This window comes from Drosophila obscura, unplaced genomic scaffold (genome assembly GCF_018151105.1).
Source record: "Drosophila obscura isolate BZ-5 IFL unplaced genomic scaffold, ASM1815110v1 contig_1, whole genome shotgun sequence".
Taxonomy (NCBI): Eukaryota; Metazoa; Arthropoda; class Insecta; order Diptera; family Drosophilidae; genus Drosophila; species Drosophila obscura.
The window spans coordinates 11221199-11247907 of record NW_024542679.1 but is presented as its reverse complement, the minus strand read 5'-3'; the positions used below and the strand labels follow the sequence as shown (position 1 = coordinate 11247907).

At 46.0% G+C, this 26709-nt stretch overlaps 3 protein-coding genes across 9 annotated transcripts; all 3 read left to right on the top strand.

Moving 5' to 3' along the window:
• The first annotated feature begins 272 nt into the window (after positions 1-272).
• LOC111071305 lies at positions 273-26504 on the top strand. Of its 2 annotated transcripts, XM_022362569.2 has the most exons (6): positions 273-544; positions 2245-2676; positions 20818-20925; positions 21896-22216; positions 22726-22788; positions 23581-26504. In XM_022362569.2, the coding sequence occupies exons 3-6, from the start codon at positions 20920-20922 to the stop codon at positions 24748-24750; spliced, it is 1560 nt and encodes a 519-aa protein (XP_022218261.2). In that variant the 5' UTR covers positions 273-544; positions 2245-2676; positions 20818-20919; the 3' UTR covers positions 24751-26504. The 2 variants fall into 2 exon arrangements, with proteins under 2 accessions (XP_022218261.2, XP_022218262.2); XM_022362570.2 differs by lacking the exon at positions 22726-22788.
• On the top strand, positions 8514-10903 carry LOC111071307 (serpin B9-like). Of its 6 annotated transcripts, none has more exons than XM_022362575.2 (3): positions 8514-8835; positions 9622-10706; positions 10761-10903. In XM_022362575.2, the coding sequence occupies exons 2-3, from the start codon at positions 9650-9652 to the stop codon at positions 10901-10903; spliced, it is 1200 nt and encodes a 399-aa protein (XP_022218267.2). In that variant the 5' UTR covers positions 8514-8835; positions 9622-9649. The 6 variants fall into 6 exon arrangements, with proteins under 6 accessions (XP_022218267.2, XP_022218266.2, XP_041449400.1 ...); XM_022362574.2 differs by having other exon boundaries at positions 8895-10706; XM_041593466.1 differs by having other exon boundaries at positions 8514-8867.
• On the top strand, positions 11015-12367 carry LOC111071306 (accessory gland protein Acp76A). Its single transcript, XM_022362571.2, is given in 3 exon segments — positions 11015-11805; positions 11808-12009; positions 12089-12367. Coding segments are annotated over 3 exon segments (1071 nt in total). The 5' UTR covers positions 11015-11163; the 3' UTR covers positions 12316-12367.
• Positions 26505-26709: the final 205 nt, after the last annotated feature.

Here is a 26709-nt window from a genome sequence, read left to right as displayed (position 1 = left end):
CATTGTCCAGGCCTTGTCTGGCCTCTGCTTACGCCTCTGCCACAAACACAGCCACTGCCACTGTTATGCTAATACACATGCACATGCCTCACGTGCCAAAAAGCTCCGCACGTGTACTGCCGACCACGCTGCAGCGTCATAAGGTGGCAGGAGACGCACACGGACAGGCAAAAGCTTTCACTGTCAATAGCAACAGCGTGCCCCAACACGAGCTCCACGAGCTTTGGCCGACTCCAACGGGCAGCATGGACAACAGTTTGTTGCTCAAGCTGTTCCCGAACGGACGTTCCCTCAGAACCGTTCGGAACACCACCCCAGAGTGCATCATAGTTTTGTTTCTGTTTCTGTTTGATATTCGGATTTAGATTCGGATACGGATAGTAGTAGTTTCCCCTCCATCCAACTGCGTGACGGGAAACGTATAAGCGGGAGTTGGCAAAGCCGTTGGCAACTCCAGCCCGAACAAAACAGACCGCCGAAGAGTGGAGTGCGGAGTTGAGTTCGTTGGAATTTTTGTGTGTGTTTTCGTGTCGTGGGGCGTAAAGTAAAGTAAAGTTCTAGGTTTTGATGTTCAGTGTGTGTGTTTGTGTGTCTAAATATTTAAATACTAAAATGAAACAAACAAAATCAAACAACAACTACAAAAGCGCCAGCAATGTGAAGAAAAAATGGAGAGTGCCACTACCTTTGGGCCAGGCAAAGAATCAAGCGTCTTTGGGGAGGCAAAATCAGCTGCCAAGTCAGCACATGTTAGCACAAGCGGGAGTTTACTCTCGCAACATGCAAAGTCCACATTAGATGTGTCTAGATGGCTAAGTGACTTGAAATTCCGGGCCAAAAGGACCAACATGACCAGCAGATTAGCCATAGTTTGAAGTACCTTTAGAGCTGCTAAGTTATCTGAAAATTACCTGTACATTAATTTCCACATTCCACATTCCTTTAATATGCATATCCTGAGAGACTGACTGCCAGTCAGTACAGCCAAACACTTGTAATTAACATGGAAAATTAACTCAGAGTCGGCAAATGTGTTTTGGTCAGGAGTTTATTACAAAAGCAACAGGAAAGGCTGACATTTCCCTTTTGTAGATTAAAGGAATATTTAAGAGGATTCTTTAAAAAGTTCTCGTTTCAGAGAGAATTAAGGATCAGGGAGATAACAAAAACCAAACAATCTGAAAATGTACGAGGAGAACTGTAACCATTTTAAGAATTAACCATGCAAATAAAGAATTTTTTTTCTTATTATTTACTAAACTTAATTAAAGTTTTGCATATTCTCGAATTGAATTAACATACATAAAACAGTTACAAGCAGTGTGATCAGCACTGGTTCTGGCTCGTAAACCATCAAAAAAGTTATAACAAACAATAAAAACCATTTGACTCTAAGCTTTTCTTGGACAGCGTGGATTTAGAAATTCTATGGCCGCGTTGATATGACTACTCCAAGGCCATCCGTTATTCACTCAGCGTTCTGTCAAGAGTTTGGCTGTAGCCTCTGTAGTCCATACTCATCTAGTCCTGTTTTTGGACAGAGTTCTGCTTCTGTTTCTGTTGCTGTTGCTTTGGAAATAGCCAAAGGCTAGAACTGCCAAGGCTATCTGCATTTCAAATGACCAACGCAACAATGAGAGGACTGCGAATCAACAAAAGAGGAGTGCCACACTAGAGAGGAACGACAAAACAAAACAAAAACAAAAACAAAAAAAAAACATCACCAGAGACAGAGAACTGAGAATTGTCGCATGCGGAACTTAGAGAGCGAAGCAGGAGCAGGGGCAGTGGCAGTGGCAGTGGCAGGGGAGTGGGTGGCACAGTGGCTACTTAAAAACAGCGCACACATGACGTCATTAAGCATATTAAATGAGTTTACAACGCGCTGTTAGCTGGCATTTGCTGGCGTTGTTGCATGGGTCACACACACACACACATGCAGTGGTGTACTCGTAGATGAGGCGCAAAACGGTAAAAGGCCATTAACGAACGCCTAATGGCGCACTTGAGACACTGTGCCACTGTGCCACCAAAGGGGCGTGCCACGGGATATAGGGTTAGGCTGAAACGGATAACGAGAATGGATCTGTCCGGGCAGAGTTTGGTTGGCTTTAAACGGCCAAGCGGGGCACGAAACAGTACTCGTAGCATCCCATCACCGCCCACCCGACCCGACTCTCCATTTCTCTTGTTTTTTCGTGCGCTCAAATGAAATTGAAATATTAAATATTAATCCAATTCAAGGAAGAAATCACATCATCCGTGTTCGTGCATCCATCCAAGTGTCGCGGAAAAGCCTAATGCATACGAGTACATACATACATATATGAAATGATCAACCGAAGGGCAATTTATCAGCATCCCAGAAGTGTACTCAAAAAAGTGTAAAGCAACAAAGATACAAGATACAACCGAAACAAAGGAAAAACGCCAACAACTAACAACCCGACAACAGCAATAACAATTTGTCAAACACACACACACACACTCACATAATATACGCCTGTACATGCAGACACACCAAACACATACACTCACACGTAAACATATTAAACCTTAAAATATATCACGCGCGCTTTAAACGCCTCAGCTTTCAGGATACGGAATTAATGACATGGCCCAGCCAATGGAGATGCAGGCGGAGCTGCTGAACCTCATGGAGAATCATGTGAAATGGTGAGTCGCACATTAATTGACACTGACCCTGGCAGTGGTGTGATGCAGCAAGGAGAGCCACGAAAAGCACGTGACGTGACGCACACACTACTATGTGCTATCCGTATTTGGAACAGATATATCCCACGAACCAATCAATACTATCGAGTTAGCCCCCAAAAGAATGCCAATGCGAGTAGCAGTGCGACTGCGAGTGTTAGTGTTAGTGAGTGAGTGTTGTCTGAAAAGCACGTGGATTTCATAAAATATGCACAGCAATACATATTTGAACAGTCAAGCAAGAAGGGAAAGGAAGTGCAGAACAGAGCCACAAGCGGATTCAGGGCCAGCTTAACGGCCATTTCTTTGGTTTTTGACCTGTGCACAGATACAAATACATATACTTATATGTATATATACGCAAACAGGTGTGCTTGTGCGCTAGTGTATCAGTAGCATATATTTTACATGAAATTATGTGCTCACTAAAGATTCTTTTTGGCCCTTGCACCATAAAACAAGCTCTTTATATAGGCAAAAGTCGCTCCAGTAGCAACTGCTCCTTTTGTGTGCTGCCAGTGTGTCTGTGTATGTGTGTGTGTGTGTAGGAATAATGAAATTATAATCCGTATTACTGGTTAACAAGCATCAACTAAATGGAGGATTAGCCGGGAGTGCTGTTTGATGAACTAAATGAAGCTGTGGGGGGATATCAAGTGGTAGATTATTCTGAATTTAACGCTTAACTGCTCAGCCGGGATGAGATTTTACTCGATGCTCTGAAGGTTGAGTGTTATTCATGCAGTTTGATTCGTGATTCCTGATATTGGATAACACAAACATCATTCAATTCAACACAGATAAAAGGATCAGAGGATAATCCCTCTTAACTGAAAAATGTCTTCTTAGCGTTTACCGTGAATGTTAAACTCAATAAACGCTAGTTGGTTAAAAGGTTCAATAATGGTATTTTAATGACGTAAATTTCCATCATTTAAGGATAATTAATTAAGAAGCTTGGTGGCCTTGCTTCTGCCACTGCCTCCTGGCATGGTTCTGTTTCCTGCTTCATGCTCTTCAATATCCCCTCTATTTATCATACAAAATATTCCCCTTGGGTATGTAGATATATATACATACATACTTTTACCTTTTATATAAACTATTTTATTTGGCAATATAATTCGCTAAGCTGCCAGAATATAATTGCAAAATTTATCATTTTCGTGCAGCTAACAAAAAAAGGCAATTAACTAACTTTTTCAAACGTATAAATGTTTAAAAAGTTGTTCAACAAATGTGACTAACACAAAGCGGAAATGAAGCTAAGTGAATTATAATGTCATAGTTACAGAATGTCCCTGAATATTCGTAAATTCAGTGCCCCCATGTAATCCATTAAAAACATGGCCCAAAAATATATAGAAAGTAGCTCTTTGGCACTTCTTTAATTTCATTTAAACGGGATGCCATTATACTGTTGTTATCTTTGAATAGGGAAATTTATGCAAATCTTATAGCCACTCAAATCAGCAAGGAAAACGGATAAATATTTACATTCAACAGATTTCATTTGAATAAATATTCAAATTCTGCCAGCCGTAGATCCGCCCTTGCCTCCATGCCTCCATTGTGCCACAACATGCCATTGTCCCCACACACACAGCTACGTACAGCTCGTGTAGGCAGAGCAGCGCAGAGCAGAGCAGAGAACATTGTGAATGTGAAATGTGATATCAAAACAAGCCGATTGTGTGGCATTCTACCTCAGAATTTGGACAAAAATAGCTGCAGGCACAAATAGCTGCAGAGCCGCAGAAAAGAATATACATAAAAAGGGGCTTTTGTGCGGGCCATGGAGTTGTAATTAAAAGGAAATCCATATTCATTCCGAGTAGGCAGCCGCAGCGGCAGCGGCAGCCGTAGACAGTCGGTGGCAGGAAGCGTGTCATGCACGAGGCAGCAACAGCAACGGGACGTGGCAGGTTCCCCAGCGCAGGATGGGACCTGGGACCGAGGACTGAAAGCGTGGCATGTCTCTTTGTGTGTTTGTCAGGTTGCATGGAACGACACTGAAGAATGCTGACAGAAGCATTCCCCGGTCGCCGTGCTCGCTACTCGCCCAGAGATGGGTAATCCCTGCCAAACTTTGTGGCGGCGAACCACATGAATAGGCTTCTGGCTAAGTCACGCTCTCATCTCTAATGCGACCTGCTTGCATATTTGTTTCCAGTCCAAAGCATCGGGGTTCTGGTATTGGGGTTGGGTCCTGGGCTCTGGTTGTCGGCCTATTTTGCGGCCACCGCTTTGCATGTTGCAAACAATTTGCCGCTCGAGCTTGCCAGGTTCACGTCCAGGCGAAAGCAGCCCGCGACTGACTGCCATTTAGTGGCCTAGTGCCGTAGTGCCACATAGCGGCAAAAATGTTCGTGCGACTAATTTGTGAAAAAAAAAAAGGAAAGGAAAAAAGGAAAGAAAAATCCCGCAACCCACAGAACCAGCAACAGCAACAACGACAGTCACTGCCACGAGATGTTAAAATCAACGGTCCGTGGGCCATTAGAACGGGGCCAAACAGCGACACAAAATGGGTGAAAACTAAAATTTTATAAGCGCAGCTCCTCCACGCTCCTATTAATGAGAAATAATCACAACAGCAAAAAATACAAGCTTAACAACGGAAAAACGGAAAAAGAGGCGAACAAACAGTGGCACATTTAATGCCGACGAAACGGGCTTGTCATTCCAACCTAAAAAAAAAAATAAATGAAAAGAAAACGCAACAACCAGGGCAACCAGAACAACCTCTGCTCAAACGGTAAACACACAAAGCTAATAAAAACTGTAAAATATTCAACAATTGGCAAAGCTTTTAAGAGTCTTACAGACGCCCCTGATATTGAAATGTAAACCGCGCTGTTTTCCGCTGCCCCAAAAAGTATGCTACACATAACGCCACCAAAATGAATATGATGGTGGGAGTTGGAGTCGGGGTTGGAGTCGGGGGCAGGCAGGTAGGTTGGGTAGCAATAAGTGGCTCCAGCCGTATGAAAAGAATGAAAAGAAATGAATTTGATTGTGTTGAGGGGGTTTTGCGGGTTGGGGTCTTAAAAGGTTTTCCGAAACTTGAAGCTGACAAGGCAAATCCGCTTTGCATGGTTTATATGCGATTGGGCAGATAAGTTTGAAGAAAAGCATTACACATACGAAATCGAATTAGGGGAAACCCAGGGCAGGGCAAACTACAGTATAATCAGATTGTAATTACATTTTAATTTATGCTGATAAGCCGTAAAGCCATAAAAACGAGTTTAATTGTTTCGACATTTAGGAAATTTTAAAGCGAAGTTTTAGTACGTAATTGCACTAGTCACAGGATAATCCAACTATATAATCATGGAGAATTCAGCGTCAGATAACCAGAGACATCTTCACAATATATTTAAAAGAGGATACTACTAGTACTGGCTGCTCTTCATAAATATTCATTTACCATCAATCAGCGCAACATCCTCACCTAGCTGCAAACCATTTATTATCCATCTGACGAGTATTTATGAAGGCCGCCCCAAAGTAGTCTCATTTATAAATAGCCGACACTTCAAGCCTTTCTCTTCTGTTCTCTTCTCTTCTGTTCTGTGCTGTTCAGTGCGATTTAGCCATGGCTAAATGGCCATAAATAACGCAGAACAATAACCCTCCACGCATCCACACACCCACACAGCAGCACAGAGCAGCAGCACACGCACAGACACACAGACAGGCAGCACGGCACTCAGCAACGGGTAGCTGGCTTTAGGTAATTCCCCCCGCTTTTATAATGAGCATAAAGGATAGCCGCCACAAAGAAGCCCCAGCCGATGAAGTCGAGTAGTCGAGACTTGCGCCGGAAGCAGCTTGGGGCGGAGCAGCAGCCGCTTCCACCAGAGCATGCATATACAATTATGATCTAGCCATGGCCAAATGGTAAATTAATTGAAACAAGTGGATGGGGTAGACAGGGGCGGCAGGGGCGCAACAAACTTTTTGTAGCAAATGCAAAGCAAAGCTAACAAACAAACAAAGCAAAACCAACAAAACTTAAACATTTCAATTATGTCGCTGCGGCCGACAAAAACATTTTTTGTTTTTTGTTTGGTTTTTGTTTTGTGCTAATTAAGGCTCAATGGGTGCTCCGGGGATCCGGAGCCGTAGCCATAGCCGTAGCCGAAGCCGTGCTCCAGTAATTAGCTGGCAAAAAGTCTGAACAAAGCCAGAAACTCGAAAACAAATGAGCCAAAGATGGTGCACACGGGGAGGGTGGTGTGGGGTGGTGCGGGGTAGTGAACATTCGCAGAGCAGGAGCATAACACTGGAGTGCGGAGGCAGGGCACAATGGCAGCAGGCCATTTCCGGTTTGCTCATGTGTGCCGTCGTTATCCATCGCCAGGAGGCGCTCGAGTGCTTCCTCTTCCCCTTCCCACGCATTCATCTACCCGTCTCCACGTCAAACAGAAATTGTATATGAGTGTGGGTGTGCTGGTTGTTGCAGCAACAGTTTGTTGCTTTGTTTGCCCCGCTTGTTTGTCGTTTGCCAAGACAAGGACAACAGCAACAGCAACGGCAACGACACGCTTATAAATTTTTAATTAAATTGTTGTTTTCCAGTTACTGTTTTCACTTCCTTTTTCCTTTATCTAGTTGTTGTGCCACTGACACCGGCTGGAAAACGCATTGATTGCTTCTGTGCGCTGATCCCTGGTGTGTGGGTGTATCCTTTGTTCGAGCACGGGGTTTGTCTTTGCTATTGTCTGTCCATACATGAGTAGGAGGGGGCTGCCTTCGCCGTAGGGCAAATTGAGTTGTTGAACTTGCAATTGATCCGGACCAAAGGATTAAGTGGGGGCGAAAACAGGCTTACAGGCAGGAGCAAGCACATTTAGCTTAACCCTCGTTCAATGCAGGAAAGGAATCACCTTTGACAGGAAGTACCTTTTGCTTAACCCAAACTTGGACTAATGGTTGCTTGCTTAAAGGTGAACACTATTCAGATACGATTAATGCCTGCAGAAGGTTTCATTTCTTTCACTTCTTATCGATTGAAAAGTTTCTCTTCGCTAGGCATGCCACTTCCTGCCTAATTTGTCCCTTTATGCATCGCTTATTCTTTAACATAGCCCATGGTGGTATGCGGCACTGCCCCCCACTTATGTCTAGACCATTAATAACCAATTTGTTATGTATTCCCTATCAGGGGCTCTAAGGTCTCAGGAAAACGCCAAGCCGAAACCCCCATTGAGACTATTTACATGTCTGGACTGCCCCACTTTGAGGGAATTTTACCCCTACGTTTTTCTCATGACAAATTAACTTATTTAGTTGCTGCCGGCAACAGCAGCAGCAGCAGCAGCAGGCGGGACCGTCATACGAAATAATTTATCAAATTCAGATATAAATTATTGATGACCCGAACAGAGCCGACAGAGCCGCAGGGCCAACTGGGTAGTGAACATGTGGGTGGTACAATTACTCCCACACACACACACACACACACACACACACAAAGGTGGTTTGACATTTGAGTGGAGCCAGCAAATGGCTAGAAAAAGTTTGTCAGGTGTAGGCGTTACGGCAAATACCAATCACTGGCACATACTCAAAGCAGTTTGTTGGAGGATTGTGCAGGATTGCGTGGGGGTGGCGGCGGTATAGGCAGGCTAATCAGGACATTGAGTGTTCCGAATCGAAAAGGTGGCAATCGGGGCCATGTGATAAATGACACGTGCAGAGGCCAGCGTGGGGGCGGCACAGTGCTGGCCGTCACTAGGCCACACAAAAATTAGCATAATTTCTCTTTTTTAATTGCCTGCCGCCCCGAACAAAGTGTGCACTGAAATTAAGTTTAAATTGAATATCCACATTCCAAAATTCCAAATTATTCCAACTGCAGAAATGTAGTGCAACGATGCCAGAGTAACATTCCCTCCGACTTGCGTCAACAATTCCTCGCAGTGTGCCCTGGCCAGCGCTGAAACTGTGCGATTTCTCGCTGTGCAGCAACAGCAAGGAGTAGTTGCCACTTCTGGTGTCGGCCAGTTTTGTTTGCTTTTGCTTTTGCGTTGGTGTTGGTGCAGCGACAGCGGTAGCGGCGGCGGTGGCGGTGGCAGCTCCTGTGGTGCCGGCAGACGTTACTAGTGCTCGGTAATTTTGCATGCAAATAACTGGAAATTAGTGTAAGTGCTCACTGACATGCCACACAGCCAGAGCCGCTTTTGCCACGGCTCCAACAGCTTCTGGCTTCATGCTCCTTGCTCTCAGATAGCAGAGCATTAGAGGCAGGAGAGGCAGGAGAGGCAGCAGCCCAGAGCCCAGACGAGCCCAGCCAATGGCAGAGATAAACAGACGATGGCAGAATAAAGTGGCAAACGCTTAGCCAAACGGCTTAGCCCCCATGTGGGGGCGTTGCATGGCAGCATATCTGAGTGTCTGCGGCTGCTGCTGCTGCTGCCCCCTGGAACATCAACGCTTTAAAAATCCATTAAAATGCAATGAGCGCACAAACGTTTTATGCCACGAGCCGGGGCTGAGCGGAGCTGAGCGCTGGTGAGGTTCAGATTTCAAATTTCAGTTCACTTGCCGGATATACTCAGTGAGTAAACCAGCAAACAAGAAGAAGAAGGTGATATGGCCAACATATGACGGATAACCTACATTAAGCCAGCAGCTAGAGTTCGATTTACTTTTGATAGAAGTTTCCAATGAATCCATCAGTTTATTGACACAAATAGCTACCCGTAACGCTTAGATGTCAAACTGAAAGACTAATCAAACTACTTTAATCCTAAATTCCGATATACTCGCACAAAGGAAATACCAAAAATCGAAGTTCCAAGAATTCTAAGTACAAAGAACTTCTAGAACTTGTAGAACTTCTACTTCTCTCGATTTCTTTTATTTCTTGCGAAAATAATAAACGTTTGTTCTAAGCCCCCAGAAAATCGTATCCTTCCACTCGATGAAATCCTTCAAGATGATCCAGTGGCTTAGCTTGGTGTTGCTGCTGCTGTTTGGCTGCTGCTGTTGCATGGGTGGCACGCTAATTGTGCACAATCCTGGCATGTCCTTCATTGCACACCTAATCAGATATCACTGCCAGGACAATATCATTGTCTCCCCAGCCTCATTCCACGATGGCCTTATACACCTATTAATGGGCACGAGGGGTGCAAGTGCCGACGAGATGATGGCCAAATTGCAGCTTAACCGACAGCAACTGAACGAGCACCTGCAGAGGAGTATCTTCAACAAGACAATCTACAACTCAACGATGCAAATGGCCAATCGGTTGTATGTGGACCGTCGCCTGTGGCTGCTGGAGCGCTACAAGCTGGATATATACAGGTATTTCCACACAAAAGTGGAGCATGTGGACTTCAGGAGCATAGATGGCACCGTGGACACCATCAACGGATGGATGGCCAAGAATAGGCAGGAGAATATCAAAGATATGTTGAGTTGGATTGATCCCGACTCCAGGATGGTGCTGGTCACTGCATTTGACTTCCATGGCGAGTGGGCGAAGCCCTTCGATCCGAACCACACCACAAAAGAGTTCTTCGAAACTCCGCAACAAAACGGAGAGAATGTGCCCAAATCTCTGGTGGATATGATGCACATTAGGGAGAAGTTTGCTCGCGGCTACATCGAAGAAGTCTGTGCCCATGTGATATTCTTGCCCTACAAACACGCGAACCTCTCGATGGTCGTACTCCTGCCGAGAGATTCCAATGGCATTGACTACATCAAGAGAAACATCCATGAAGTAGACCTGCAAGCACTTGAGCCCAGCGAACCACCTGTGGAAATGGAACTCAGTTTGCCCCGATTCCAAATCGAGTACAGAACAGATGTGTCGAATATCATCAAGACGATGGGCATTCGCTTGATATTTTCCCCAAGCGCCAACTTCAGTGGCCTCACCAAACAGCAGGGTGTGCGGCTCAATCAGTTTATACACAGGGTTCACATCCTGGCGGACGAAGGGGGCTACAATACGTCTGTTGCCTCTGCCTGTGGGTATTATTCACATTCATTTTGTATTCCATAACTAATTGAAATCATCTTAGCTGTGCAGTTGAAGCAGTCTGTGGTCAAAAGAAGCGTCGAAGCTCAAAGCTTCACAGTCAATCATCCGTTTTTCTTCTGTATCAAAGATAAGAAGCGAATGTATGTGGCAGGAATCGTAAATAGAATACCCATAAACCTGTAGAGAAATCTATCAAGCATATAATATTTAATATTCCATAACTAATCAGCCTCGAGGCACATTCGCTTCGGCTATTAAATGTTACGAGATCTTCATTCAAGCGCTTTGCAGTTCATTTAAAATGTGCAAACTCCTTGGGACGATTCAAGTGATTCCAATTCTGTTCCCTACTCCAATGTACTCTGGCTGGCAACGTTACGTTTAGGCTGCTGAGGGAACTGGTGCATCATAACTATCGCAGCCACTATGTGCTGTCCCCTTTTATGGTCAGGGTAACCCTAGCCGGGATCTATGCGGACAGGGAGAGCGACAAGGAGGCGGCACTGCAAGACGAAGATCCCGAGCTAGAGGAATCCATCAGCGAATTGGGCAAGCGATATGAGAAGGCCACCAATGCAAAGTTCCGGATGGCCAGTCGCTTATTTCTGTCCAATGAGCTGCCAGTGCGGGAATTTTCCAAGCTCAGCACTGCGAATATATCCAGTGCCACGAGCATAGACTTCGCGCACAACGTGGAAGCTTCGCAGCGTATCAACGACTGGCTGGGCAAGGCATTGGGTGAGCAGAAGACCCATGTGGTGGAGCCCAACGAGCTGGGCGTCGGTACGAGGGGGATTGCCATCAGTGGGATTTCGGTGAATGGACACTGGCAGCACCGCTTCGAGTCGCTGCACAAGACCTACTTTGTCACCAGGGATCTGGCGGGGCAGGTCGCTCACTCCCTGTGCGTTCCCATGATGCACACCTTCAACATGTTCGCCACAATAGCCACGGACAATGCCAGGGGTATATTCATACCCTTCAGCCAGGCGGACATGGGCATGCTGGTGCTGCTGCCCCTGCACGGCATAGAGACCAAGGATCTACTGGATGACGTGCAGATCTATTTCAACAACGCCGCTGACTGCCCCCCCGGGACATGCACCTGTTCCTGCCCATCTTTAGGGTTGAGTATGACAAGCAGTTGGGTTCCTTCGTACAGGGCTTGGATATCGAAGATCTCTTGGGAGAAGCAAAATTTCACAGGAACTTTGACCAAAACTCCAACAGCAAAATCAATGAATTCAAACACAGGACGGTGGTGCACATCCAACCCAATCGGCCACTGAGTAAGCCCATCCTCCCTCCGCACCTGCAGTTTCCCTTGTGATTTTCCGTTTTCTCGTATTTTCATGGAACTTTTTACAGTTGAAATGCCAGAAACGAATGCCATCAAACATGACATAAACGAGGAGGTATTCGATGTGAATCAATCCTTTGTGTTTGTCATAATGGATCGCGATACCGTCTATGTGGCTGGTCGCATTGAACATTTGGATGGATTGACGCCAAAAGTGAATTGTTCCCGAAAGTTTGCGGAATCTCGTTATCATCTAAAAAAATTGAGAAAGTGGAAAAGTAAATTTTTAGATTGATTTTAAGCGTCATCACACTTAATGTGTGTGTCTAATATAATTTTGAATCATTTGTGCGGTTTCCCTCGACATTTTCCATCAGAAAAGTGGAGTCTAAGTGGAGTCTGCCGTAACCTTTGTGCTGCCTGTGCAATGTTGGTGTTAATTAAATTTAGTTTTGAATTGAGCCAAAACGGCAGAAAGGCAGGCAGGCAATCAGGCAGGCTGGCGCACAGAAAAATGTTGTGTTGTGTTTTGTTATCCGAGCCATTAGCGGCGGGGATGGCGGCTCTACAGGTCCCTCTGATTCCCCGTTGGCTTTGTTTACAACGTTGCCGCGCATATTAATTGCCTGTTTAAGCAAATTAAGGCCACAAAACACCAGCATCACTGCGGGTTTCCTCTCCTCTCCTCCTTTTGCACTCATCATACTCCATCCCGAGTTCTTTGTGGTTTTTGTTTTTTTTTTTTTTGTAATTGTCGTTGTGCCCTGCGGCAAACGAAAACCCACAATTACTCGCAATTTGCAGTGCAAGCGAAGCCAAATGCTGACAATTGCATCACAGTGACAGGGGAGGAGGGGTTTTGGGTCTTGCCAAACTGCAATTGCATAAATTATAAGGCCAGGGAAGTCCCGGCACGGCATTCGGCGCTCGGCCCTGATTTAGCCCCTAAACCGTAGAAGTATCCGTAACCGCATGGTAAACTGGCACAAAGACAGGCCCCGGACAGCTTCACGCTGCTGCAGGAGCAACAGCAGCAGCAGCAATGCGGGTCACCGCCACATGGCATCGCTTTCTGATTTCCAAGGCATCGAAAACTTTCATCCAATAAATTATTGATATCCTATCCGGCTACCAATCCAAGACGTCAAGCAATTAACCTACAAGAACACACCCCACCACACCACACCACACCATGACACGACACGACATGGGGCCACGTAACATTTACGGGCCTTGTACTTACAGTTGCTGCAGAGCAGAACAGCAGCTGGGAGCGGGTGTGGAATATTGCTCATACGCTCCGCTGGCCACACAATCACATCCGACAGCCAAACAAGCAAACAACCTTACATGCTCCCGAGTAGTTTTTATTGGTTGGAAAATAAAAACCACTGGCGCCTACCCAGTACCAGTGCCCGTGGCCTGACTGCACGGGACTCCTTCCACACAGAGATTATAAAATGCAACAGAGTGCAGTGCCGTGGCGGCCATGTCGACAAATGACGTTAACATCGGTGCGGTGGCTGGGCCCCCACTCTGGGCACCGTCATCCACATCCACATCCACATTGGCATCGGCATCGGCTTGCACATCCACATTCACATCCAAGGGATGCCGACAGCCCCAAGTATGCGCAAATGAAATTTGCGAAAACTCAATGTTGGCATGACATGGAGGAGCAGGAGAAGGTGGAGCTGCAGTTCGCACTAAACTGTAGGAAGGTCAAATGGCAGCGGCAAACGAAGGGAAATATGAAAGGGGCAAATGGGGGGCAATGATGAACCAAAGTTCAAACAAAAAAAAAGGCCAAACCAATTTCAATTAACCCCAGGCGAAGGAATTCACACCTAAGAGTCCACATAGTAGATCCTGGACAAGGACCAGCAACCACCACAGGCCAAAGCCCAAACGACAAAGAGTCGTGAGAAAAGTCAAATAACAAACGAATCAGGCAAAAAGTTTGATGAGAACAAATGGCAACAATTACGTGTAGAAGAAGCGTCACTCCCCTTCTCTCTCTCCCTCTCTGCCAGTGTCGCCGCTTTGTTGGGAACTTGCAACATTATCCTTGATTGTTCTGGACTTTTCTTGGCCCTGGCAAAAGTAAACTCACTTAATTGAATTGAATGCCAAAACTTGATGATGGCAAAGTGCACTCGAGAGAAGGACTACTCTTACTCTTGCTCATCCCGCCATCATGCCTGCCAGTCTGCCTGGCAATATGGCAAGTGTATTGAATGGAACAATGGAGCCTTAGATTATGACCTGCTTGCACCTGGCTGCTGAACACGTGGGGCGTGGGGGCGTGTTGGCTGGCCTGCTATTAGCGTGTCAAAATGGCATAAACTAAAATCACATTTTGGCCCATTGTTCGGTCTATAGACATGGCACAAATAACCTCATAAAAACGATAACCGACAAACGCATAAGAAATGGCAAACGTTCACAGGGAACTCACATATCTGAAGAGGGTTGAAACTGTTGAAACCTTCTCCATAGGGAAATTACTATTAAGGCATTCAAGTGCATACTCTTAGTATTTTGTGTAGCTTTCTGTGATCCAAAATCCATCAGTGTAATTGTCGGTGTTGTGGCAAATCAATTTGATGTGTAAATTCACATTCTGTAATCATTTATGTATTAAATATCATGGCCTCCACATCACTTTAACTATCCAAACAGCCCTCGCCAACTGTTGACTCTCTCGCTCACCTGGACACTTTCTTTGTTTTTCTCACTCCCTCTCTCTCTCTCTCTCTCTCTCTCTCTCCTCTCTCTCTCTGTTTTCTTGGTGTATTTTTTATTGAATTTTCACACGAGACTGAGTTCTAACGTCGGGGTTCACAGTCATCCGAGTTGCACCCCGCCCCTGGCCCTTTAGCCCATTTAACACATTGACATTTTGCTTATTAACACCCCGAAGGAACAAAGGAATGGCTGGCCATAAGCGGGCGAGTCGAAGCGAAGCGAATCGAGTCGAGTCGAAGGTTGTTTAACTAATGGACTGAGCGTTAAATCTAATATGCTCGTTATGGTACACATGACTTCGATAATAATCGATAATGATTTGTGTGGTGTGTAAATCAAAGGTAGAGAGAGAGAGGGAGACAGGGGACAGATATTTCCCTCGCGCTGTGGCGTATGCTTAATGGGAAATGCCTTCTGCTGTGGGTGGCAAGATTTGGCAAGGGGCTGACCTTTAACCCAATAGAATGAGAGTGTACCTGATGTACAGATATTGTAGTCTGTTTGAGAATAAAATCCTGCCACGTCCAGTAACTTTTGGCACATCTGCCCCCCACACATGTACATCTTGGCGTATACTTGATGCACTTCACTCTGTGCCCCCTCCTCCCCTAACTCTTTAACGGCCATTGACTCGGGTTGGGTGCTCGTAAGCTCTTTTCAATTAAAAACTTATTTCGGCACATTGCAAATGCAGAAAGCAACCGGCACAAGTTTTTGCGCCCTTCTTGGCAGCCGACAAAAGTGGCGCCGTGCCACGCATAGAAATTGAGTTGCCCTCATTGCTGTTGCTGTTGCTGTTGCTATTGTTGTGTTAGTGTTGTTGTGGCCACAAAATGGTTGGCGCACCAACAACACTTAAGCTTAAGTGACTACTCGAGACTTCTTGTGTGTGTGTGTGTGTGAGCGACGGAAGAACCAGAGGACCATGGCGCACAGCTGAGGAAAACCTCATGACTGCGTGACCGGAAAGTGTTTGGCGTTTCCGGTTGCCGCAGCCACCGCAGCAGCCGACAACAGCAGCGGAAGTCCTGCCACGTAGACAATGGCCACCAGCAACAGCAACGCATACAGAACGAGTCGCCGCCGCCGCCACAAGTACCTGAACCTGAACCCCAACCGAATTGTGGCAGCGCCCCAGGGCGAACTTTTGATGCTCTGAAAAGCCTTTCAAATTCATTATTTAGATTAAGTTTAATTCGGGGCGGGGGGGGGCAAGCAAAACGCATCCAATATCTGCTGGCATAACTTTAAAATGAAAGAAACTTTTGCCGCCTGATATGATGGGGAGCGGAGATAATGTGAATCGGAGAGCAGGAACTTCTACGCCTCCCGCCCACATAAACCTCACTCTTTGTAAGTTATTGAAAAGTCAATAGGGCTTCGATGTCTACTTGTTAGGAGGCCAAAGTGGCAGCTCTCTGACAGCTGCAAGGAGCTGAAGCACAACCGTCCAAAGGGTATCCAAGCACAGCTGTTATCCGGCTGCTATATCCACACTAGAGCCACTACAAATCAAGTGCAGTTTGAGGGGCCAGCAACAATGAAAACAATGAAACGGAGGAGCCTACTCCAAACAAACAAAAAGGGCAGCCCCGAACGCTTTCCGATGCGAGACTCTGCTCTGGCCAGAGACCGGAGCTATCTTTCAGACTGGCTGAGAATGTCACGTTTCGACCATAAAATGTGCTAAACCGTTAATACGACAAAAAGCCACAAGAGACCGTTACCCAAAAAGGGCAGCCAGCTGCGGAAAAGTGAGTCAACGATTGGACGGACAGGAGACACACTATTCGAAGTGCTTGCTTGCTGTCTCTGTGGACAGGCCTTCATTTTCATTTGGTTGCCATCGCGTTCTCAAGCAAATTCTCAGAGGGAAAACAGAAGGAATCCACGCTCCACGCTTTTCATACTGGGTGAGCACACAAAAGGAAGAACAGTGGCAGTGGAAAAAATACGAAGGAGAATACCTGAAGAGGTGGAGAATAAAAGTTAAGTTAATTGCTTTTGCATAAAGCAGACGGCAAGAGGCGGCGAGGCAGCTGCCACGCCACAGCTTCAGTGCCCAGCTCCAGCAAGCAGCTTCTGCTTCTGAATGGGCAGCTTCTGTGTGGCTGTGTGGCAAGTGGCAAGAGAATGAAGAGCGAAATGAAACCCATTGGAGAGCTGCCAGTTGAATTGCTGCCCAATTGAGTGGAAAAATTCTTCATCCATTGGCTTCCATTTGGTGGATGCTTTTGGTAGTGACGGGGCAGAAGGCAGCAGGCAGCTGGCTGACGCTAACGCTGTTATTAAGCATCCAGCAAAGCCAGCAGCCAAGCTAAGAAATCAAAGATTCCAATGAATCGATGAACAAGTCAGGGAAAGAGTCTGCGACTATGGCAGTCAGTTCTCAATCCAGAATAATGAACTAAATCAACGTAAGGCTATAAAACAGATTCATCAAATCAGCATTATCCCAGTTCACTTTGCGATGTTTGTGGAGGTTAAGCACCATACCAAAAGGGCCTTTGAAAAGCTTTGAGTAAGCTTAATAAATTCGGGATTCGGACTAACAAATGAGGGTTAGGGTGGGAGGTCTTAACAGCTAATAAGTACCTCAAACAAGGTTCTTAATCCCGCACCAAAAACATTTTAACATGGGGTCAGTGGACACTTTGATGGGTGGGATTTCGGGTTGGGTAGGGTTCACGTTCATACGACTAACTCCCAGGAGATGTAACCCATTAGGGCAGGCGGTGGTGCTGGCGCTGGAACTGGGGCTGGGACAGGCCTTAAGTCAAAGGTTCATGAGGTAGAAACAATGGCGAGCCGAGACGACCCACTTCCATGAGAGTTGAACGACTGGCGGCAGGGCAGGAACCACATTGCCACGAGAAGGTAAATGGCCAAGTATGCAGCAACCTGACCATATTTTACACCATGAAAGTTTAGTGCCGTATCATGGAACAAAAAAATAAAAAACACGTTGCGTAGCTCACACGGGCTACATAAATAATATCCATTCAGCACATTCAACGCACAGGACACAAGGTACACAGGGTGAACAGGGTGAACAGGATACACAGGATACTGGCAGCACTTTGACTAAATGGTGTGCAATAAAATTTAAATTGCTTCTGTCTGGTTTTTTTGCTTTAGTACGTGTGGAGTTTGTGCCTCTCCCTTCGGCGCAAGCCGCCTAGGCACCACCGGACCACCGGACATTCCATTATTTATAACAATTGTCCGAAATTGCTGCTAATTAAATATGATTTAAGAAGGATGAGGCATGAGGAATGAGGCGTGAGCCATGAGGAGTGGCAATGTCTTCGTTTTGGCTGAGCTGTCAATATTTGTCAGGCAGAGTAGCGGCGATGTTAAGGCCGTGTCCCTAAGACACAGAGTATCGCATACAGAAGCAGCACACACATAGACAGAGGGGACTGGGGCTGTCCCTGACCTTTGACATTAGCCAACACGGAAACCCTCTGGCCTCGGGGCAACAAAATTTGTTTATAATTCAAATAGCGGATAAAAAAAAAACGACCAAAAAAACTATGCAAAAAAAATATAACAATACCGAAAACCGGGCAAGAAAAACACGTTAAGCAAACACGATAACGATACTATATAGGAGATATGAGCGAAAGGACAGCAAGGACAACAGCAGCGACTACAACAACTGCAACGACAACAGCGACAACAACGAAAACCATCGACAACGACAACCGACTACGACAAACAAAAACCCAGGCAAGCAAATTTATTTCAATTTAAAAATTTTGGTCACGCTCAACACAAAAAGCGAGTTAAGCGAATGGGCGGAACGGGCTAGCACTGAGGACGAAGAAACGCCGCCAGTCGGGGCTTCCCATTTGTATAATTGCTGGCGTGCCGAAGGAGAAGAACATTTGGGTTCTCCGCTCTGCTTAGTCTTGTCTTGGCCTCTGGCCCCCATCTGACGTCCAGCCACCCCCCTAACAAGATGTCGAGCTTATGCCATGACACGATCCAAGGACGCTTGACAGCAAATGGACAAAGGACATTATCAGTGGGACTGTGGCCCATGGGAAACGGCAGTAAATATTGAAACTACGCCAAAAGGGGGCACCGCCAGCTAATATTGAATCTGGAAATGAGCATTGAATAATGATAAACAGACGAATATATCAGCAAAAAAGGGAAGCCGAAACTATATTGATTTGTGCATTAAAGAACAGAGTCCTCAAAGATCTAATCGTGACGTCTCAGAGCTCAAGTATCGCATCACGCTGCCATCGCCAATTGAATATTTATGCCACACAAATGGAATGGCAAACCAACCAGCCAGCCAGTCAGCCACTCAGCCAGCCATCCAGCGAGCCAAGCAACGATTTATGTCTGGAAATTAGTTGATATGCATTGGCGATTCGAAATCGCAGACAGGCCAATGCCAACGGCGCTGCAAAGTGGAAATGGAAGTGGAAATGGAACTAGTAGCCTGGCAGGCGCTGGGGGCCTTGACAATGGCAATGAGAGAACGAACGAACGAACGAGCCAGACTCGTGTGTGTTGACATCGATTGACAAAGGTGTGGGGCTGGGACACTGAAGGACACCACACCGCAACACAACACAACGCACCACATAAGAGGGGGAAACTTTTATCCCTACCTCCCTCCCTCCACGACTTATAGAACAAAAATTGAAACGTGAATGTCGTTAAGCTGTGGCAACCACGTGTTGTCCTTCACTTGAGCTGTGTGGCTGCTATATGCAACAAGCGGGCCACGAGTTGGCCAACAGCCATGTGTCATGTCTGATGTTTGTGTGTGTGTGTGTGTGTGTGTGTGTGGGGGGGAGGGAAACAGTACCAGAACCCGTCCAGGTGTTCTCTTGGTGTCTCTGGTCAGTTAATGGTGGCTGAACGAATAGAGAAAACTATAAAAGTATTTGTATAGCCGGCCACACCACAATTGAAGGATCCCTCTGGGCAATCAACGAAATGATTCCAAGGGGGGGGCAAAAGTTCTTTTGGTAACTTTTAGTCCATGCAAGTCGGGCTTTGGTAAATAAATCAATTTAAATGGCACGAAAATTACTAAATTTCAAGTTTAAATGGTAAATTGGGGACAATTTGAGGCACTTACCAGCACTTAGCGCTGTCAACATCCCACACATTAGCCAGCCGTCCGTCTGCAAGGCGGCAAACTTAATTCAAATAACGAATCCAATTCAGCCACAAACTAATTATTGGCCAGAAGTGCGCAGCCACGAACTGGACGGCGCTCTCTCTCTCTCTCTCTGGCTGATTTATGCTTTCAGGCGTCCCAAGGCATGCATCCATTCTGCCAACTCCGCCTGCTCCCGCTCCCGGCACAAGCAGTATATCCTTCAACTTGACCACCATGAAATGGTCTGTGGGGGTGGGGTGTGGGGATGGGCAGTAAATGCTATTGTGTGTTTCTGTGTGGAAGGAAGGTCTGCGTCTGCTGTTCTTCATATTGTGCTGGTGTCTTTGTGCATGGCCTGGGTGTGTGAAATGTCCTTGTCAAACACTAATGGCGTCGTCGCCATTGCCATTGTCCTTGCCAGCGTGTTAATGTGCGACAGTTTCCTGCTACCGTCGACGGCCAGCTATGACGTTTCCTTTCCACAGCTATGTACATACATATGTACATATGTCTCCCTCCCTCCCATGCCTCCCTCCTTATTTATGCGCCTTTCTTCTACGACGTTTTTTTGGTGGCAGCTGAAATCGAATGAAATAAAATCCTTTTAAAATTTGCGGGGAAGAACAATTGAAATGTAACCGGGTAACGGTACATTTAACAGCACATTTCTAAAGGAATTTTGGGGCCGAGACATCCTGTGATGGGTGACCTTCTCATCCTGTATACAGGATGGGCCTGTGGGCCTTCTCCTTCCTGTCACCCGTTGGGGTTTCGCCTTTAACTGGATGTACCCTCACCTGTTATTCGTTCTTCCTCCTCTGCCACTGGCGTATCCTCTTATCCTCTCTCTCTTTGGTACTGGCTCATCTGGCTGATTTATATATTTTCCTTCTCTTATTCGACTTGTTTTTTTTACAGAACGTATGCCTCTGTGCAGTTTTCCATCGATTTTCGTCTTGCGCCACAACGGACTGGGGATGAAATACCAAACACATAAAACGGATTTGATATTAAAAAAATATGCAGGTAACAACAACAATAAAAACATCCCAATTTCCCAACCACTATACACAATCGTTAGTGTGTTTGTGTTTGTGTTTGTGTGTGTGGTGCTCCCAATATGCTACAAGGAACAACCGCAAACAACGGCAACGGCAACGACAACGTGCAACACAAAAAGGTTTCGCGGTGCGGTGCGGTGCGGCTTATCGGTAAATGCAACATGGCGACGGCCGCATCACGTCGCGACGTGGCGCCGCTGAATTGTTGTTATGGCGCGGTGGTTCCCATTTGTTAACGGAAAAAAAAAGCACACACACAACACACACACAGGCACAGTCTCTCATGCATACAAATTGCAAAATAAGAAACTCAAACACCACGAGCATCGCATCTGCCAGCCACTCCTCTCCACTCCACTCCACACTCCACTCCACATTCCACTGCTGTGTGCAAGTGCCACACTTTAAATTGAAAAAAATAATGCTCGAATTCGACAACAACGCGGCAAGGTTTCGCTCCAAATGCTGCCGCCAGAACAGAGCTCCAACAGAGTTGGCAAGCGCAAATATTTATTGTCACTGGACGAAGATCGAACATTGTCAATGGCAATTTGCGAATGCTTCAATTAAATAAATCCTCCGACAACAAATGCGATCATCTGTTGTTGGTGAGCTCTCACAATTAGTTTCCATTTTAATCCACACTTACCCGAAAATTAGGGACGGGTTAATGGAAACAGGAAATCTTCAAAGTGATATTTGGTTCGATATCCATTTCCATATTTATTCTTGCTATGAAAATCGATGGACACTTTAAGCTTTTTCGTTATTTTCAATTTGAAATGAATTTATTTTAAGCAGACGCAAAAACAAACAAACAAACAAACATTTCAGCGACAGAATAATAAGAGAATTAGCCTCAAGTGAAATATATGCATGCATGGAAACATTCGATGAACCAAAGGCATTAATCAATTTTGCGTTTACATTTGCAGAAACAAGAAAAAAGGCGCGAATTGCGCTTGAAGCGATTCTGGCGCTCGCCGAAAACAACCTCCTCGGACGACTCCACGGGCTATGAGAGTCCGACGCGCACGAAACCAGCGGCCAGTGCCAGCAGCGATGGGCAGCGTTTCAATCATCTGCACTACACCAGCCTCTCGCAGGGCTCTGGCACCTCATCCTCGGCGGGAATGGCGTGTCTCGGTCCACCGATTGGTGGTGCTGGTGGTGGTGCATCCACCACTGGGGCTGGGTCATCCGGCAACAACAAGCCATCCTGTTCGCTGCCACTGCTCCAGGTGTGGCCCAGCCAGGTAGGCGGATTTATAACTAACTGTTTTTGTTATTGTTTTTTGTTTTGTTTTGTCTGTGTTTGCTCTGTGTTCGTGCGAGTGTGTGTGTATTGTGAGTGTGTGTGTTTGTGTGCGTGTGTGAAAAAGAAACAACAAAACATACAGGAAACAGAAAATATGCAGAAAAGCAGCAAAACAGCTATCAATTTTGGTAATTTTTTTGGTTGGATTTTCCTGCCTCGTTTGAAATTATATGAGGTTATGTTGCGGTCAGTTGCGCTGTGCCTTTTGCGTTAATTTGTTTTTCCAACGTCTCTCTCTTCTCCCCCCAACCATACCACTACACCACTACACATATTGTACTACCACCCACAACCACTGCCACTACCATCACCCACTACCGACACCACGCCACGCCACGCCACACCACACACCATCACCCGCCTCTTACAATATTTTGTGTGTGTGCGTTGTGTGTTTGGTTTGGTTTGGTTTTGGATTTGGTTTTGATTGCTGGTTTTCTGTGGTAGCCGCTCTTGCGCCAGGAGGGCTTCGTACAGTTGCGTCGTAACAGCGGCCCCGAGGGCCAGCGGGTATGGTTCCATTCAGTTCCTCTTTATCAAAAGTCTCTCTCTCTCTCTCTCTATATATACCCTCTTTCTCTTGCTCTTTCTCTCTCTCAATCAATCAATCAATCACTCACTCAATAGTCTAATCTTATTCCCTATTTACTTACTACTCCCAGTCCTTACTAGTCCTTACTTTTTTGCATGCCTCGATTAAGCCTCGCAACGAGAGCTTCTAACCCCAACGTTTTTGACTTAACTAACTGTATAAATATGACCAAAAACCTACCCAAATTGTTGAGGTTATTTTGTGTATTCTACACGTGTTTTTTATACCTAGAAACCCCCCGTTTATTATGTATTTCTATTGGAAAATATTTTTGCTACAGTATAAAATATAAATCCCCTTGCACAAATGGCGAGTGAGGGCAAGAAATTAAGTTGTGGGAATATATCGAATATATTTATATATTTCCCATAAGAAATACCTCCCACAACTTATCGTTCAGCCCCTGCTACAGCCAAACAACACAAATTGTGTAAGTAAAACCCAACCAAGACACCACCAATCCACCTTGTAAATACCTCGTATATTATGTATATCACACCCGAAAGTAAAACTAAGTTTTTGAACCACCTAACTAACCTGAATTCACCTCCCAGAACTCCACCCACGGCCGAGTCCCCCCACACACACACAGCACCCAACAACCAACCGGCTTACCCTGTCCCCAAATCCCAAAGAAAAAAAAAACCAAAACCCATTCCCAATCTGACCTGAATGTTGCCCCCACTCAAACGTTCCTTGGACTCTTGCAGGACTCACCGCGCGGCGAGGCTGATGGCCAATCCTTCATATTCCCCGCCATCGTGGAGACGAATATCAGCAGCCCCGTGGCCGGAGGGAGCAGCAGCAACCTCAATCTGAATGCCCGGCGCAGCCAGAATCACCTGACCCTCAGCACGGATCGACGCAGCTCGCTCTACTGTGATACCCTGCACGCGGGCGACTCGGGCATCGACTCGGTGCAGGCATCGCCCTCGCCCAACGCCTTCATCGCCCCGCCGGGTGTGCTCAGCCTGCCCATGGGTCGGACGGGTGGTGGATCGTGCCACGTGTCGCCCACGAGTACGCCCACACAGGGCTCGCCGAGTCTTTCGCTGGGCCGGCGGGGCATCAGGAACAGCATCTGTGTGGTGCCCAGCGGCGATGGGGGGAGGCGCAAGTCGAGTGCCTTGCTCCATCCGGACCATGCCCGGCTGTTCGCGTTGAGGATGAAGCATGCGGCGGCTCTGGAACGGGCGCAGACATCGCCAGACCAAACCTCCATCGAGGATGCCACTGAGTTCCATGACAACGGACTGGCCACAAATCTGCGGCTGTGCTCGGCCTCGTCATCGACGACGTCGTCGCTAACATCCGTGGCAGCGGTCAGCCTGGGCGGATCCGGCGGTGGCGCTGTCGGTGGTGTTGGTAGCTGTGTGGTCGGGCTGGGCATTGGCAGCGGCGGCCTGGCCACCAGCAGCGGCAGCGGCGGCGCCTGCTCCTCCGGATCCGCCTTTGCTGTGGGCGCGGCGGGCGTCCAGCAGCGCGTCTCCGATCCGTGGCTGCAGCCACAATCGGATCGGGAGCGAGACTCCCGGCATGATGGCCGCCGACGTTCCTCAACGATGACCGCCCGCTACTCCCTCTTCGATGCCCTCGACCTGGAGTACGTTCTGCTGAGGGCCGCAGCCAGGGGTTCGGTGGGTCCGTACAGCCTCAGCGAGTCCATACACAAGCTGACCTTCACCCAATCCCTGGCATTTCCCGCTCTCGCCCGTGGCCTGGCCACCAAGCGGCGCCGATCGGCCACGCACACCAGCTCCAGGCCCCTGAATCCGCACGAGTCCGGTCTGAACACCTGCGCCAAGGTGGTCACTGCCGTGGTGCTGGTTGCCCTCTCCTTTATGGTCTTCTTGATAGTGTACAAGTTTGTGCGGACGTGAGGTTTGCTCCTGGCCCCGTCGCCAGAGTTGCCAGTCACATATCAGGCCAACTACGGACTGGATGATTCCTCATCCATCATCTCATCAGCTGGCCGCAGTCTGGGCAAACACATGTCGGGGTTCAGGAGCAAATTAGGTCTGCGTGAGGCTGACTTTGAGTGATCCCTTCCCTTCGAACAGGAAGAGCGAGGAGCAGTAGAAAAGGATGCGTAGGATGCGTAGGATGCGTAGATGCGTTGTAGGGTATAGAAAAAGTGCGTATTGAAAATTTTTGTGATAAACTATCAATGAAAAGCAAATTTTCCACAAAAGAAGAATCCAACAAAAACCGAAACAAAACCAAAAACAATTAAGCAAATGGATAAATAACAAATTAAAGGCTTAAACAATTTAGTAAACCGCTTCAAGAGGCTTGCCAGAGTTTCATATAAATAAATAAATACAAATTAATATTTTTTTATATATATAAAAATCGAATCGCTGCTCGCATTTCCTAGGCTCCTACTTAGCAAAAAGATTTTATAATAGAACACTAGACTCTCCCACGAAAGAGAATAAGCTAGAGGTGTGGGAAACGGAAACCATTTCATTGTGTTGCAGTTGCAGCTGAGAAGTGGCAAGTGCCTAACTTTTTGAACTTCCGTTTATTTTTCTTCACCTAAAATCGAATTTATCAATCGGTCGCGGCAGCTGTTTCTAATGATGATGAAAGGAAAGGTGTCCCCCTTATCCCTCTAGGGAAAGTACTTTGGTGGAGGGCATTGGAAGGATATGTGATGATGGATTTTGAGTTATTTAAGCAATCGGTAAGATTTTGGTCATAGTATACAATTTTTGTTACACAAAATAAAATATATTCCTGCTAAAAAGCTTAGTTTTAAAGCATTTCCCCCACCCACCACACAACACACATTTCAATGTGATTTTTATTATATTTTCCATACTTTTATTCCTGATATTTCCCCTCCCCCACTTCCTTTGCCGCCATCAACATTCCTCGCCAGCCCCCTTAGAACACCATTTTAGTGCTGAATAATTGGCTTTAGTCCTTAAGCATTGGGTAAAGTAGGAGGAGATCAATGTGACCTACCTTCCTACCAGTAAATAGTGTACTGACTTGTTAAATGGCTAATTGATAGATGGACCGATGACAGATGACAGATGACAGAAATGGAAATCCAGGCATATTTAAACAACATATTTACGGTAGCTATATACATAATTTATGTAGTTATACAAACAAGCAAATATATGTATGTACGAGTATACATATGTACATATGTGGATGTTTATAAACGTATACATATTTAAGCGGCTTAAATGTGACAAAGCACTTGCTGAAATACCAATACAGAAGTAAAGAAAAACTATCTAACTCTACTCTTGACTTGCTGCCTTACTTTCCTCTAGTGAAAAATAGTCGGAAACGAAACGAAACCAAATGATAAATATGTATGTACATTGTAAATACATATGTACAAGTACGAACAAAATCCCAATTAACAATTAATAAATTCTTCATAAATTGCTGCCTTACTTTCCTACTCTATTGTACACTTGAATAAAGGAAACCAACCCTTCGTTGAAGAAAAACAAACCTCTTAGACTCTCAGAGCCTTTTCCAATTTCCCTACTCTCCTATTCTATGAGCTTGACCCAATAGATTATGCAGAACAAAATCAATTTTATATAATGCTAAATATACAGATTACATACGTATGTATATACCTAAATATATTAAATGTAATGTTAAATAATTGATATTTAAATAAATGCTGGCTAAATATAAATATATTTTCTTGTATAAGTTTAAGTTTAATATTTTGTTGTTTTTGCCTTTGCCTTCGCTTTGTTATGCATAAATCATTTGTGTGAATTTGTCGACTGGCATTCATCAATATTGTATGTAAAGACATACATAGTACATACATATGTATTTGGGCATAGACTGGCCATCCC

Bases quoted from the DNA above. Each gene is read 5' to 3' on its own strand.
- LOC111071307 (XM_022362575.2), top strand. From the start codon at position 9,650: ATGAAATCCTTCAAGATGATCCAGTGGCTTAGCTTGGTGTTGCTGCTG. The intron at 10,707-10,760 runs GTGGGTATTATT...AAATCATCTTAG, and splicing joins TACGTCTGTTGCCTCTGCCT to CTGTGCAGTTGAAGCAGTCT.
- LOC111071305 (XM_022362569.2), top strand. The intron at 22,217-22,725 runs GTAGGCGGATTT...TTTCTGTGGTAG, and splicing joins TCCAGGTGTGGCCCAGCCAG to CCGCTCTTGCGCCAGGAGGG. The intron at 22,789-23,580 runs GTATGGTTCCAT...GGACTCTTGCAG, and splicing joins GCGGCCCCGAGGGCCAGCGG to GACTCACCGCGCGGCGAGGC.